Genomic DNA, 16,727 nt, shown 5'->3' on the forward strand with positions numbered 1-16,727 from the left:
TCATACATATAATGAAACACCTATGAAACAGAAATGTTTCATAGGTGTTTTTCATTCTTTCAAATGACTCATTGTTCCCTCCACAATTCACATGAACATTAACCAAAGGTTTGAAATAAAGCTGTTTTTATTCTTATTATTTATTTATTATGAAAACTTTTATTTTTTAAAATCTCCATCACTGTCTATAACTAGAAGTTTCAAGTAAAAACTACAGAAATGAATGTGGTTTGATATCAGCAGGATACCTTGCTGCTTGCTGTATCACACTCTTATTAGACCTCAAAACATCAACAGTAAGACTTACTTTTAAATGAATACCAATACTTATTGGATTTTTGGATGGGAACCTGGAGTTCTTAACTGCATAGTTCTTAAAGAAAATACAAAGAAAAATTGTTTTTATGGCTGTGTTCTGTAATTACTTTCTGTCAGTGATTCCTGGGATACTGTTTCGTTGTGTTAAAATCACAGCGACAGGATTAGAGAGCATATTTGGGCCGGGATTTGGAAGTTGCTGGACACGCTAACCTGTGAGACAAGAATTCACTTTTAAAATTATACAATCTATACATTATAGGTAAAACTACTGTTATAACATCTATGTAATATATTCAAGAAATTATGTCATTAGCATGTTTAGCACAGGGGGGACCACGAGGAACTGTCCTCTCCTCTTTCCTCTTCAGCCTCTAAACCAAAGACTTCAGCCACTGCACAGATACCTGCCATCTTCAGAAGTTTTCTGATGACTCTGCGGTGGTTGGATGCATCAGTGAGGATGATGAGACAGAGTACCAGGCTGTGGTTGACTCCATTTGTCACGTGGAGTGAGCAGAATCATCTGCAGCTCAATGTGGCAAAGACCAAAGAATTGATTGTGCACTTTAGAAGGACCAGGAAACCTGTGACCCATGTTTCAATCCAGGGGGTCAATGTGAATATTGTGGAGCACTGGATTACACACAGATAATAAACTGGACTGAGTTAAAAACACCACTGCACTGTACAGGAAGGGCCAGAGTCATTTTTCTGACTATTTCAACATCTGTCGGACAATGCTATCTGTTGTGGCCAGTCCCATCCTCTGTGCTGTTGCAGCAGGTTGAGGGTCACAGATGACAACAGACTCAATAAACCAATCCGCAAGGCCAGTAATGTTATGGGGACAGAGCTGGACTCTCTTAAGGTGGTGTCTGAGAGGTGGATGCTGTCCAGTATAATACCTCCCACCCACTCCATGACGTGCTGGCTAGTGACAGGAGGGCGCTCAATGAGAGACTGAGATTACAAAAATGATCTCTGATTGACACAAGTGGCTGTCATTACTGCTAACATGAATTATTATTTTTCTGAATCTACAAAATGCAAGTAATGAACATATTTCATCATGAAAGCATTTATTTAAATATTTTTAAAGTTGTTTTATTCAAATTTCTTGAGAACCTGCACATTTGTGTTGTTTTATGTTATGGTTGGTAAAGGAAACATATTAAATGTCCTATGATCTTCCAAAGCTGTGAGCTTTCATTCCAGATCATTGATTGGCTGGTTTGAAATCCCAGCTCACATGTTGCTGTTATCTGTACTAGATAAAGAAGTGAGGAGAACAGAGATTAGACACAATGAGGGACTGACCTACAATGAATAATGTTTCTGTAATAACAATGTTTTTTCTTTCAGGTTTCAATAAAACAATCAGTCACAGGTTTGTTCTCTTTTTCCTCAGTTTGTTGTGTTACTGCATCATTTGCCTCGTCAATGTTTCTCTCATTGTGATCATCATCTTGGACAGCAACCTCCATGAATCAATGTATATTCTGCTCTGTGTCTTTTGCATCAATGCACTTTATGGAACAGCAGGTTTCTTTCCCAAATTTCTCTGGGATCTCCTCTCTGATGTTCATCTCATCTCATATTACGGTTGCCTTATTCAGACTCAGGTGATTTATTCTTCTGCCTGTAGTGAACTGTCGATTCTTGCACTCATGGCATATGACAGATATGTGGCCATATGTCAGCCACTGAAGTACCACTCTATCATGACAAAGCAAAGAGTCATTAGGTTTGCATGTTTTTTGTGGTCAACAACTTTCTGCATTATGGCTCTGAATACCTTTCTAACATTTAGATTGAAGTTATGCAGCCCGTATATTTCCAAACTCTTCTGTGTGAACTCGAGTATTGTTCAACTCGCTTGTTTTCCAGCACAAACTATAGTTAATGGCATATTTGCAAATATTACAATAATTATTTATGCACTTCATGGTGTTTTTATAGTTTGGTCCTATATGTATATCATTCAAACATGTGTAAAGTCTATAGAAAACAGAGCAAAGTTCATGCAAACATGTGTCCCACATCTCGTATCATTACACACTTTTGTTTTAATAATGCTTCTCGATTCCACGAGTGCGCGATTTGGTTCAAAGTTTTTACCTCAAGTCCTTCAAAACTTTATAGCAATAGAGTTTCTTGTCATTCCTCCTGTCATGAATCCTCTCATGTACGGTTTCAAACTGACCAAAATTCAGAAAAAAGTTTTTATTGTTATTTTAAAAACTAAGTGATTTTTGTGTTATTTAGTAAGGAAACTCATAGTCTTATAATCATGCACAGTTAAAGATCATGTGCTTTGAAAAAGGTCTAAGAAAACTCCAATTTTGTGTTGTCTGAAATTTTTTTGTAATAGTCTAAGCAGATATAAATTAATATTTATCTGCATATCTCTTGTGGCTCCCATTTCAACACATGTATTTTTGATGTTCACTTGCCTAATTACTATATAGCATCTGTGTGTAGAAGGGCTGTAAATTCACACAAAATAAAAGTTTACAGCCTCTCTTCTCATTACAGTTTAAAATATTCAGTGACTAGTTACTGTAGAGACTGCACATGACAAAGACAAACATTTTTAAATGTGGCAGAGCTATCAGAGTGTCATTCTACTTTAATATTATACCATCTTATAAAAGTGATACACGGCCAGAAGAATGAAGCAGTTTTATCCACAGCTCTGAATGAGTTCCTGCAGGTTTGAAGGGACACTCCTGTACGACAGGAGAAGGATCATATTTCAGTTCAGTGTTTTCTTTCTTCTCTGAGTTTTTATCTTTTTTACATTTAACACTTATTGAACCATTAGAAGACTTTGTTTTTTCTCATATTGAAATCACCACTAAAAATGATACAACTAACTTGAAAATTGTTTGATGGATTGCAAGTTGTCTGAAAATTTTGACAATAGTTTAAACAGTTTGAAGGTTTTAATATTTTTCCACTAAATGTACTTTTGATGGTTAAAATAAATGTGAAACTATAGCTCTCTCTCAGCACTCTCAGACTGCTTAAACTCTTTTAGTTGTCACAAAACATGTTTTCTACAGAACCAGAACGATGGAGCACGATTCATCAGCGTTGTTTCCTACGGGTCGGGATGCAAACTGCTGTCTGGTTTCTTATATTTTTCACTTCATCATTGTTCACCTTAACTTTTTCACTTTTATCTCCATTTGCTGACACAATATTAGGTTTGTTACTGCTCTGTTGTCCACTCTTATCTCTGAATAAAACAATTACAATATTTAATGACTTTGTTTCAGAGTTGTCAAATAAATCGGTTTTATAACGAGACTTTTGTGAGTTATCAGATAAATAAAAGTATATTCCTGAGTCAATGACTATAATAGAGATAATTAAAGACACCGTTTATCCCTTAGAAGTAAATGTCTGCTAGAAAGATAAAGTGGACTATAACAGTAAATATATGCTTTTATTTTAAGCTTTTCAGGAAGTAAGTAATCTGGCTGATAGTGGGAATGTGACATGTTCCAGTTTGTCAGCATGATGTCTTCTGAGAAATGCTTGGGATTTTTAGACTCTTTACACCTAATCTGATGATGCTTTCATAAGGATTCATTGACTTAGGCAGTGAAGGATATTTCAACCAAGGTGTTACATGTTAGTGCACAGTTATTAACATTCATTTGAATTTTGATTGGAATCAGTTATAGAAATCAGCCGTGCAAATCATTTAATGCGGTCTGGTGCACACCGATGTATTTGACTGGAACTCATTTTTCTGGAAACAGTTCTGCCTTTGTGCCTTTTAAGATATTTTGACGTCTGAGGATTTAGTGTTACGTCACAGAGCCCACTTTAAGTTTATTTCAGTGGGAAGAAAATTATGGTGGACGGGATCCGTTGGCTGATGTTAGTGTTTCACACCTCTTTGTTCAGGCAAGGCAAGGCAAGTTTATTTGTATAGCACAATTCAACAACAAGGTGATTCAAAGTGCTTTACAGAGACATTAGAAACAAAAACAAATAAAAAGCATGATTTAAAATTGATTAAAACAAGCAAACAAACGAACTAACTAAACACACACATTTCACACCTGTTCGCGCGATCTGAACCCTTATCGTAAGGGGAGCTACCAGTCCTCCTGTGGACGAGCTACTTTCTATTTTAAATTCCCTGAATTTAAAATACTCTCTAGACCCAGTCTAGACCCAGCTGGGGAGCTACCCAGAGCTCTAAACCCACTTAACAAACAAACAAACAAACAAAACAGTATATAAAATCAAAACAGATAAAATCAGAAATAGATAAGATCAGTAGTTAGTGTAAGTTTTGAAATTTAAGCTTAAAAGTGTGGATTTGGTGCTTTATTCAAATGCAGCTGAGAACAGGTGAGTCTTCAACCTGGATTTAAATAAACTGAGTGTTTCAGCTGATCTGAGGCTTTCTGGGAGTTTGTTCCAGATATAAGGAGCATAAAAGCTGAATGCAGCTTCTCCGTGTCTGGTTCTGACTCTGGGAACTGATAAAAGACCGGATCCAGATGACCTGAGGGATCTGGATGGTTCATACTGGGTCAGGAGGTCACTGATGTATTTTGGTCCTAAACCATTCAGAGCAGAATTATAGGTCATTATTATGTATAACTCCAAATGATCACTGAATATGCATATATTTACACATATTTACACTGACAGAGGTCATTCACTGGGTGAATCTATCTTGAAAGCGATCAGGTTTAAACTTAGCACAAAAAGAAAGGAAGTTTGTGTTTGGTTAATAATTTCTTTGTTGTAACAAGGCTACTTGACAATAAATCTTATTGCCAAGAAGCCTGTTTGGTCTCCCTTAAATGGTGCCACAGTTATAAGGAAAATGTATTTGTGGTTGAGCGGCAGAGCTGCGTATGTAGGTTGAAGAAAAAAAAATCACAAATCTTCTCTGCCAATGGCAAACAGCTTATTCTGCTATTGACTCTTGTTTGGTGTTGTTTAATGGACTGGATTATTGACACTGGGAATTCAACACTTTATTCATTTTACAAACATGGGCCTCAGCAGCATACACAGCTCATGCTGGTCACCAGCTCGGTCACGCACCGCTTTGTGATGGCATCACATTTTTCAACTCAAAGTAAAAAAAAACAAAACGTTTAAACCAGCCCAGAATGAAATTGTACTTAGTCTGTTTATTTTGAGCTGGGTGTTTATATGGAACATTTATATTCTATTTGAGCTTTTAACCTGATTAAAATCAGAATATTAGGGGCACATTACAGAGCCAGTGCAAATGTGAAGGATGAGTGAGTAAAATGAATCAACAGGCTGGTTCCTGCAGCATCAGCAGTACGTGTGGACATGCCCTTTGGGCAATATGTAAAACAACTGCACGCATGGGGCTGAAAACTGCTTTTCTTTCACTGGCCCCTTGGTCATTACACTCCACTCTCCTTTGTGAGTTTTTTCCTCCTTTTCAGAATCAGAATCAGAATCAGAATCAGAATACTTTATTGATCCCTGGGGGAAATTATTTTTTTTGTTACAGTGCTCCATTATAAACCAACATAAACCAACATTAAGACAAGACAGACAATACGCTAACTAAGAATGTGTTTATATGCCCATTAACATGTACAGCCCCCTCATAAGGTTTGCAGCCGGCACTTGGTTCACTTTATATTGTAAAGTAAAGACTCTACTATGTAACATGGATGTACTGTATGAGCAAGCACTTGGCGGCAGTGGCAGCAGAACTGAACAGTGAAGACAGAGACTCATTTCCATGTTCAACACTTTCTGTGCTCCAGTTAAGCAGCACTGCATCTGCTTTCAATACATTCATGTGAGCATCTTACCTCATCGTGCCATCGTTGTGTAACTCTGCGGTGCAGGTTGTTTGGAGTTTGGTGTTTTGTTTGTTTTGTGTTAAATTAGTGCTGTCATGCGGTTCAGGTGCTGTAAGCTACTTTTTTGCAGTTGCTGGAAGTTAGAGACACTCTTTACTCTCCCGAGACTCGGCCAGGAGTTAGATTAATACACCATCCTTCCACACAAACTGGTGGCCAAGCTACAAGACCTGGGGCTTCCATACAGCACCTGCATGTGGATCAATAGCTTCCTCTCGGGCCGTAGACAGAGAGTCAGAGTTGGCCATCACACATCCTCAGCCCTGAGTCTCAGCACTGGCTCACCCCAGGGCTGTGTGCTCAGTCCACTGCTCTACTCTCTCTACACACACGACTGCACTCCTCGCCACCACAGCAACATCTTTGTGAAATTTGCAGATGACACCACAGTGGTGGGGCTCATTTCCAAGGGAGACGAGTCTACGTACAGAGACGAGGTGGAGCAGCTGACGTCATGGTGTAAGGCCAATAACCTCCTCCTCAACACTTCAAAAACCAAAGAACTCATAATAGATTTCAGAAGGAAAAAGGCAGAGATCCAACCACTATTCATAAATGGGGACTGTGTAGAAAGGGTGGCAAGCTTCCGCTTCCTGGGAGTCAATATAGAGGAGAACCTTTCCTGGAGTGTGAACACCTCCGAGCTGCTGAAAAAGGCCCAACAGAGACTGTACTTCCTGAGAATTCTCAGGAGGAATAACATCACACAGAGACTGCTGGTGTCCTTCTACAGAGCCACCATTGAGAGTGTTCTAACTTACTGCATATGCATCTGGTACACTAGCTGCACAGGGGCTCAGAGGAAAGCACTCCAAGGGATCATTAACACCGCCCAAAAGATCACTGGCTGCCCTCTCCCCACACTGGAAGTTCTACACAACGCCCACTGTTTTAAAAAGGCCCAAAACATCATAAAAGACACCTCACATCCTGGCCACTCCCTGTTCGAACTGTTGCCCTCAGGCAGACGGTACAGGGCAATCAGAGCAAGGACTAATAGACTCAAACACAGCTGTTATCCAACTGCAATAACACATCTGAATACTACAAAAAAATGTCCATCACGCCACTCTTGTGTTAATCTATGCACGGTCTGAAGCATGTGTGTGGGAATGTATGTGAATGTTTTATATCTTATTAGTATTTTAAGTATTCTATCTATTTTATTTATTGAATTTTATTGTTTTATTTATATTTTGATATTGCTAGGGATGATGCAATGATCGGGGACCATTCTTAATTTCGTTGTTCTCATGACAATGACAATAAAGTTTCTGATTCATTAAAATAACATTTACCACAGCAAACGAGTTGTGTTTATCAAGAAATCAGGTTTTGTTTGTTAACTAAATTTGACTTAACTTTTATGAGCTTCTGTAAGCAATTTTTGCTACTTTCATTTTAAATTCAGAGTGCAAGATTATATTGCTTCTGGTTAGAAATCCATACTTTATTTCTTTGAGGTGAATCATATTCACCATACTTCATTTTCTTCAGTGTGAGCTTTCTGATTTTTTTTCAACCCCATGAGGCGACTGTTGTTGTGATTTGGTGCTGTATAAATAAAGACGTTTGTAGATAAATTATTGCAAAAAAATCATCTGCAAATTGCTGAAGTGTGGGTATAATGCATAAAGTCTTATTGACTTTTGCACAGGGACAAGTCTTGAGCCACCCATCATTTTTTTATATAATAATAATAATAATAATAATAATAATAAACTTTATTTATAAAGCAAACTAAAAAACCAAGGGTATACCAAGGTGCTTGACAAAATAAGATAGGAAAAATGAGATGGGAGGGAAAAGAGAAAAGGACCTGGCACGTATCAATTATAAAACCATGAAAATTGTTTAAAAAAAGAATTTGAAAACGCTCACAAAGAGCTTGTGAATATGGCAAGGACATATCAGAACAGGGATTAACAACAGATTTAAGAATTTTAAATAGCACACGGGGGTTGTGACCATTAGCCACAATGGCTTTGGAAAGAAAAGATGCCTTAGCCATTCTAGCAGCAGTTTGAAAACTTGAGCGGCTGGTCCGTAACATATCATAAGAAACCTGAAGTTTATCTTTTTTCCACCTTCTCTCATCACGGCGACAAACACAGCGTAAAGCACGCATAATATCATTTAGCCAGCAATGAGAGTAGGTTCTAGAGCGCTTCATTTTGATGGGAGCAACAGAATCAAGAATAGAAGAACAAAAAGATAACAGAATATTAGCATAACCATCAACCAAGCAGAGAGAACAGTAGTTAGGTACAGCCAAATCAGGGGTAGATGAAAATAATGATAACAAAATATTAGCATAACCATCAGATAAGCGAACTGAGCAGCAGTCAGGAATCATAAATGCCGAATCCAAAAAAGACACAGCAAACTTTGACACAGCTTCAGAGCTGAGTACACGTAGTGGACGAGAAAGAGCTCCAGACTGAGATCCAGGGGCAGATAAACCAATATCAAAAGAAACTGGGAAATGGTCAGAAATCCCAGCGTCATTTATATTCTTAATACAGATATCCAGGCCATACGTAAAGACCAAGTCCAAAATATGGCCTTTAACGTGGGTTGGTTCATTTACCCACTAAAGGAGGTTAAAAGAGTCCATTAAAGCAAGAAAGTCTTTAGCAAGCAGGTGTATGTTAAAATCACCAAGAATAAGAACAGAGTCATATTTAAAAAGAATGGAACCCAGGAAGTTGGCAAAGTCCGAGATAAAACATTTGTTATATTTGGGCGGTCGATAGACCAACACACACTGAGGGGTTGTGGAATCAGTCATCTCCAATAACTGAGCTTCAAAACTAGCAAAGTTAGGTGAGGAAAGTTGCCGAACATTATATACGTTTTTAAAAACCGAAGCTAAACCACCTCCCCTACCAGAAAGCCTCGGTGAACAAAAAAAGGCACAGTCCAAAGGAAGAAGTTCAGAGAAAGGGATGGGCTCACCAGGGCGAATCCAGGTTTCCGTAAGGAATAAACCATCAAGGCCGCTAGTAGAGAAGAAGTCATTTAAATACCAGCGACCTGACATTAAGCAGTGCCATCTGTGGCCAGGGTACTAAGTCACCTCTAGAAGCATGACGTAGAGTGCTTAGATTGCTTCAACAAACTCCCCGTCGGCGTGAAATTATCCAAATCCGAGCAGGAAAGCGTGTAGCAGAACGGGCATAGGAGGCTTGAGGATCAACCGGGTAAATCCAGCAAGGAGAAAATGATGGAGTGTCCAGGTTAGCATGTACATGGTCCGTAATTCTGGCTCTGAGGAAGGCCCTGAGACTGACGCGACGGCCACTCCTTCTTCCCCGCTTCCTGTAGCATTTCTTGTGGAGATTAGAGAGTGGTAGGTAGGAGAAGCCGAAAGACGAATCCAGTTGTGGTAGATTAGCACTGCCCACACTCCAGCAGGGGTCAGCCCGAAATGAATGGAAAGAGCGAAGATTTAAAAGTGTTTGCCTGCCATATGTAATCAGTGCACAGCCACTAGATAAACATACAACTAGAAAAGTCCATAAGTGAAGATAAAGGGAAAGGGGAGGGTAAAAAACATCAAGACAGACACAACCGATATTATGCAGTGTGTTGTCAAATTAAAAAAAATGTGGGAATTGCACATGTGGAGGACAAAAGAAGGCCTACTGTAGGTAGATGGGATACACCAGGGTAAAAACACAAGGCTGAAATGAATAAAGGAATGAAATGGAACAAAGGAAGTAAAATTAAATACAAGACACATGTTGGAAAAGACTACCAAAATAAAACAGGAAGTAACTGACAGAGACTTAAAAAGACACACAGAATGCTAGTCTAAAACAAGATTTAAATATTAGCAAAATATTGTGATAAAAAATAGATCAAAATATAAATGTAAAAACTCCTACAGAAAACCAGATTACAAAGGTATCAAGCACGAAAAAGAACCGCACAGAAATTACAATAATAAGAAACCCGAAGGATATAAATTTAGAACTAAGAACAAAGCTCATAAACTATAATCAAAAACTGGAACAAATAACTAAGACTCTAATTATTAAAGAATATACACAGAGAATCAATAATTAAGAGGCCTAAAGAACGATTCTAGAATACTACTTACAGAAATTATAAAAGAGTTCAAACTAAACTGAAGAAGAAAGGTGGACATAGCAAATATTGACTGTGAAGCTCATTAGAATTGCACAAACTCTGTGTATTTTTTTTATACTTGTATGTTGTATTCCCATGCATGTTTGCACATGTTTCAATACAATGATGTAACTCTTTTCAGTAGCATAACATGTCTGACCATTTTGTAACACTTTCTTTTGGCTCTTCCTTATGTCTTGAAGAGGCTGTGCCTTCTCCAGCGTGATAATGTAAATATGAATGTGTTTTTTAATGGCTTGCTGGTATATTATAGCTGACATTGCTCGCTGGACCATGTTGTGGTACAAAACCCTATTACATGAAAGTACAAGCCAGCCCTAGTTCAGCTTCGCTTGATGTGTCTTTTAACGCAATTACTCTCACCTTAAGTTATTTATTGGAAGGATTATTTTTAAACTATTATTAAAACACTAGAATTTCTTTTTTTAAATGTACATTTAAAGTGGACATAAAAGTTGAAATTTTTCAGAGGATATCAGAAACATAACGCAGTAATTTAAAATAATGACGTCAGACAAATGAGCCCAACGACTGTGATTTCGACTCAGCTAAATGCACATTTCATTAATTTTCTTTTATTAATTTTAGAAAATAATAGGTATTCAGTATTATTGTTTATATATGACAACTTCATAAATCAAGAATTTATTAGATAAATAACAGGAATATTGTTTAATTTTCAATCATTTTTATTATTTATCTGTCTATTGTGTTATATTAGAGAGTGGGTACTGTTGTGTGTACAATGCTTGTGTGTACAATGGTTGAGGTCCAGTATAAAGTTATCTTGAATACTGAAACGTGCAAACTTATTCCAGTACAGTCCAAGAACAAAACATGAACTTGGATATTTGCATAACTGATTTGTTTTTAAGTGCTTTATTCACACTAGATTTCAAACTAAGTTACATATAAGATGTCAGTGGTCAATATAACAGATAACAAAAACAGTGTTTAAAAGTTTCGATATCTTTATTATTTATCTATGTATGGTTGTGGGTGGTGTGGTGTGGTGTCTAAAACTGCTTGCATCTGACAGTGAATGAAATAAGTAGCTGCTGCACCAAGGTCCAGTATAAGGTAAATAATAATTATCGTGAATTTTGAAACTCTAGTCCAAGAATAAAAATAATATTTCAGATATTTGCATAACAGTATGCATAAAACACCCCTGTAGGAGCTTTGTGCAAACTAGATTTCAAACTAAATATCATGTTAAACGCTTTTAAAGTCAACAGTTACTGAGCGTTATGTCTTTGACCTTCTCGCTATGTGTGTGTGTGTTTTTTATATACGATGTTTATGAAAGATGGGTTCATTGCGGGCCTTTGTGTTTTATTTTGAAAATCCCGAGCGGAAGCTAATTACTGCTACGGTAACTTCACGGACGTCTGAGGGGGGTAGGACATCCCTGACCGACCTGCACCGACTCCGCACCGCTCAGCGGCAGTAATGCAGCGTTTCCTTCCCCAGCCGCGGCGAAACACGGAGCAGAAGAAGGAGGCCGACGGCAGGCTGTGAACACTGCGGTACATGCGACCGTACAGCCGCTCTCTTCAGCCTGTGCTCGTTTTTCTTCCACAGCGGCGACGACACGGAGGAAGACGAGGCATCTGCGTTTGGGGTTTGAAGTGGCGGACGAGATATAAACGTATCCTGAATTCACGGCTTCCCGTTGAGGCCATCAGTAAGTATCCGTTCTGTGTTATTTTGGGTCTGCAGTGGATGAAACATGCTAATGTGATTTGGGTTCCGGTTGTGTTTATATAATATTAGGCTGGTAATCCTCCGGAGCAGCGCAGACGTTAGGGCTCACCGGTCAGAATTACATGAATAATTAGCCAGGATATGTCGCTTTTAAATAAACGCGTAAGCCTTTTAAATTCACCTTGCTGTTACTGCTGTTATCAGCTTTACCCTGTCAGTGCCTGTGAAGGTCTGCTCAGGAGACTGCATCATGCACAATTAACAGTGATATCGTACTACAAAGCCTGTGCCTGCTGCAGCACGCTGGGCTGTTACGTTATGCAGGTGTGATTTTAGATTCGCTGCTGTCCACGAGAAAAACATGCAACACAATCCACTCACCGTGCACGGTGAAGCCGCCTCCTTTCAGGCTTGCTGTCTTGTAGAAGTCATTTATGTATAAAAGTGTTATAACTGTATCAGAGGCGGACTGTAATAAGGATTCAGGCCAAGAATTTGACTTCATCTCAGGCCACTCTGTTCACAAACCCCCGTGGACTGTTTGTTTTTTTCACACTAAACCTTTACTGTGCTCAAAATAATGCACTTTATACAGCGTGTCTGTTACTGCAAGTGAATTACTTCTAATACGACTGAAGGGATGTGGAGAGAAAGTGTGTAATCATAAGTTATCAGCAGCAATAATTAATCATGCTATTGCTGTTATTAACCTGATATTAAAAATGAATTTTTACATTTCATGACCTGCGTTTACAAGTGCCAGTTTAGTAGCTTTTTGTTTGCCTGCTTTATGTTTATGTGGGAGGAGAGGACCCAGCTTCCAAAAACAAAATGCCTCAATCCTCAAACATGTAGTTATACAAGGTCAACGACACAGAACAGTGAGCCGTTTGACCTTAAAGGTAGCTCATATATGCAAATTATCACCTTTAAAGTTCAGCAAAAGTGCACAAAAAATCTCCAAAACTGAAAAAAAGCTACAATAATGTAATTAAATTCATGTGAAAAAGAAGAAAACATGAAAAAGTTTCTGGGCATTTATTTATGGGACGCTCTCTAAAGATCCTGCCACAGCATTTCAATCAGGCTGAGGTCTGGGCTTTCTCAGACATAGATTTTCCTGATGTGCTCGGGATCGTTACAGTGTTTGATGCCTCAATTTTGGCAAAGCTTTATCTGTCGGATGTTTGACTCTAGAATACTTTGGTATACAGAGGAAGTTTTGGTCGATTCAGTGACGGCGAGGTGCCCAAGTTCTGCGGCAGCAGTGGTACAAATCATGACCCCTCCACCACCGTGCTTGGCAGTTGGTATGGGATGTGTGTTTATTACCAAACATGGTGCTGCGTATTATGGCCACACATCTCCACGTTGCTGTCATCTATCCAAAGGATGTGGTTTGTTCAGAAGCAACTTTGCAAACCTAAGCTGTCCTGCCATGCTTTTTTATAGAGATGAACTCTTTCTCCTGGCAACACTTATAAATCAGTTGTACCTGTTTAGTCTTTTTCTAACTGTACTGTTATGAACTTTAACATTTAACATATTAACTGAGGCCTGTAGAGTCTGTGATGTAGCTCTTGGGTTTTTTGCCCATCACTGCACCGTCTGAATTTGGGTTATATTTGCCTCTCCTAGAAAGATTGTGTCATTCTGATGACACACCTGAACACTCCACACCATACATTCTTACGGGACAGAGCAAGTGTGAGGCGCCTTTCAGATTCAGTTATTCTACAAAAGTCAAGCTGCCTTGTACAGTCGGCCACTGAATTGTATAATTCCAAACAAAACTTGGTAACATGTTTCCAAAAATTGTGCATCTTGTTTTCACAAGTGAAAGAAGCCTTAGACGTCTTCACATGACATTGAGATTATGCCAGTAATACAGAGCTGTCTCAGTGTCTTTTTCAGGTAGGAATTGTTAGAAATTTCTTGTGCTGAAATTCTCTTTGCACTTTGAGCTGCACTATTTACGTGGCTTCACTGTTTAAAGTTGATTAGAGCCAGATGGATAATTGAAACATTGCTGATTTTTAGGAGTTATAGGATTGCACTTATCTTGTACCACCAGTATAAACCTTTAGTTTCCAATAACATCACTTTGCCGTTTGAAAAAAGGTTTGGTCTGCAGTTCTGCGAGTTTGCCCCGAAGGCACATTTTTCATGCAAACTTTAAGTGGACTCTGTTGTAACTGTCAACAAAGTGTCAGCAAAGGCAGTAAGAGGCTATTCTGACATGTGGCGATACACGAGTACCCCCGAACGGTTGTTTGCGTGCGTGCTTGTTTTCATACCGTCACCATGGCAATCAAAGACCGTCTGAGTGTGTGTATGGTTTGCGGTCATGTTCATTCATATAAAGCAAACATGTTTTCCATTCCTAAAGGTATAGTAGTGGTGATTTGTGAGATCTGGCTTAAATGACTCACAATTTCCTTTTTACCAGTGCAGCACAAGTGGGATTATTTCACAGAACAGCAATGCAGGAGAAGCATGCTGCTGACAAACACTTGTTTTCATTTAAATGAATTACATGGCATCTGTTTGCAGCTCTGTGAGGCAAGCCACTTTGCTGATTTGCTGTGTTAAAGTGAGTAAGTGAGGTTTTTGCAAAATCCAGCTGCAGTAGTCAGCTAAAACGGAAGCCTGTCAGGGCTACCTTAGCAAATACTCCCAGCAACACTACACTAAGCCTCACTACATGTTTCATAAAAAAAAGTGCTGCAGTACTGCTCCCTTTGCTGAGGTGACAAGTTTTGAGTAAAAAACAGCTCAGACCGGGTGCTGCTGACCGCATGGCTAACTGTGTGTGAGCTGCAGGAATGCTGCATGCTGCTGTATGAGTGAACCCATGCAGCAGCAGAAGCAGCAGCAGGAGAACAGAGGCTGCTGCTACTCACACTAATAATTTGTTGCTGGCTGTCAGCGTGCTCTCCTTTCATGCTCCTGTAATGCAAACCCAGAGGCAACAGAACGGCTACCCATCACCTTCACACAGCCCCGTGTGGGCATAGCAAGCTTCTGTCAGCGATCCATATGTTCCCTGCCTTCTGGACACTGGCGTACGGACCCCGGTGAACGCACCAGTGCCCATTATGCGGATAAGACTCTAAAAAAAGAGAAAGCATTTCTTTAGGATTTGCAGGCTAATGGGCACTGATGAGAATACACATTTGAAGAAAACCACAGGGACCCAGTGCAGCGTTGCTGAGAAAGTGCTGAATGTGAGCTTTACGTTCACGCTGTTTTGGTGTTTTTCAGCTCCTGCCACAGTGTCAGGAATTCTGATGTTCGGAGACCAAATGAGCCACTGCCAAACACCAAACTTGGCCGCATTGTCTCACTGGCAAGAGGAGTACCTGCTTGAATGATGAGTGGCTATTTTGAAGCAAAGTATTTGAATACGCAGGTTGGATGAAATGGAATCGCTCTGCATGCCTTCCCGAATATGTTTGCTTTCCCCAGCAGGACTGGGTTAGTGCTGCAAAAACACATTTCACCCTAGACTTGCTGTAAGAATGGTGTGCAGGGACATCAACTGTTCTCCTGATAACTGTTGCAATTACACAGGGAGGGGAGGGGGGGTTCCTCGTAGTGCGATTATATATTGTTTTCACATATTTTTGGTGAGTGGTTTGAAACGAACACATTTCTCGATGGAGTAGAACGCTGTAGACTTCCCCGGTACTGCTTATCAAGCAGCTTCTGGTAAGCTCTGCATCTTTTGTCCTGTGCACTTTTCCTGAAAAACACCAGGCATCCTGTTTTCTTCTGCCTCACTTAGTTATTGATTAAAGTAAACAGCAGCTAGTATTTCAGAGTGTTGCGTCAGCCTGTCAGTCTCGTCAGCCCGTCGGGCTCTTGTGCGACACTTTGCAGACTCAACACCTTTGTCTCGTTCCTGTTTTGACCAAATATGAGTAAAATTCTTCTTCTCGTTTTGAGTTTTAAGAGAAAGATATGATACTGAGCTGAGATTAAAGATGTGTTTGCCTCTGAGTGAGCAGAAGGATATGACTATCTGACTGTATTTACAGTACAGAAGTCCAAGTTCTGCAGGCCTGACATGGTGAAACTATTTAAATCAAGCTCAAACAAATGCAACATTTATAGAAAAGTGCAGGAATTTCTCAGAACTGCAATCTGGAAAATGGAACTGAATGCAATAATTAAGCTGTACTGTAATTACAGCATTTATGCTTGCATGCAACAGCCTGTGTAATAACTTCTAAACAGAGTATCACTCGATACACATCATAAACTTGAGAATGACAATAGTTTGCATACAGAAAAATAATGTACATGCATTCATGTACAGCTTGTCAAGGCTTACTGCCCAGCCATTACTGACCACTGTATGTTTTTGTCTCCTGTGTTAAACACATTGAGTTTACATGTGAGGAAATGTGCTGCATAAATAAAATTGACGTTTCTATTGACACTCAAAGCTACACATATGATGTAACCACAGAGATAAAAGTTCACATTGTGTTGTTTTTACCTTTTCAGAAGTGAATTACGAGTACAAAACAGGTTTACAAACACATCTCCAACAAATGCTGGAGCACTGTGTGAGATGTAAATAGCAGGAGAATGGAAACTCGATAATTTATTAAAAGTAGTACAAAGATAAGATGAAATGTTCAAACTGAGACT

The 16,727-nt window shown here is 39.2% G+C and overlaps 2 protein-coding genes across 3 annotated transcripts in view; both read left to right on the forward strand.

Moving 5' to 3' along the window:
• Positions 1-1,643: 1,643 nt before the first annotated feature.
• Positions 1,644-2,570, forward strand: LOC309690395 (olfactory receptor 2K2-like; the record flags this gene model as incomplete). The annotated part of the gene is made up of 1 exon (XM_082507429.1): positions 1,644-2,570. The coding sequence occupies one exon, from the start codon at positions 1,644-1,646 to the stop codon at positions 2,568-2,570; it is 927 nt and encodes a 308-aa protein (XP_082363555.1).
• Positions 2,571-11,742: 9,172 nt separating this feature from the next.
• adarb1b (adenosine deaminase RNA specific B1b) overlaps positions 11,743-16,727 on the forward strand; it is a 128,520-nt gene continuing 123,535 nt past the window's right edge. For both annotated transcript variants that reach the window (XM_082508119.1, XM_082508117.1), the window contains exon 1: positions 11,743-12,048. The gene's annotated coding sequence lies outside the window, so the exon portion shown is untranslated. The remainder of the gene's footprint in view (positions 12,049-16,727) is intronic.

The sequence above is a fragment of the Aulonocara stuartgranti genome, assembly GCF_965226115.1.
Source record: "Aulonocara stuartgranti genome assembly, chromosome: 16".
Lineage (NCBI taxonomy): Eukaryota > Metazoa > Chordata > Actinopteri > Cichliformes > Cichlidae > Aulonocara > Aulonocara stuartgranti.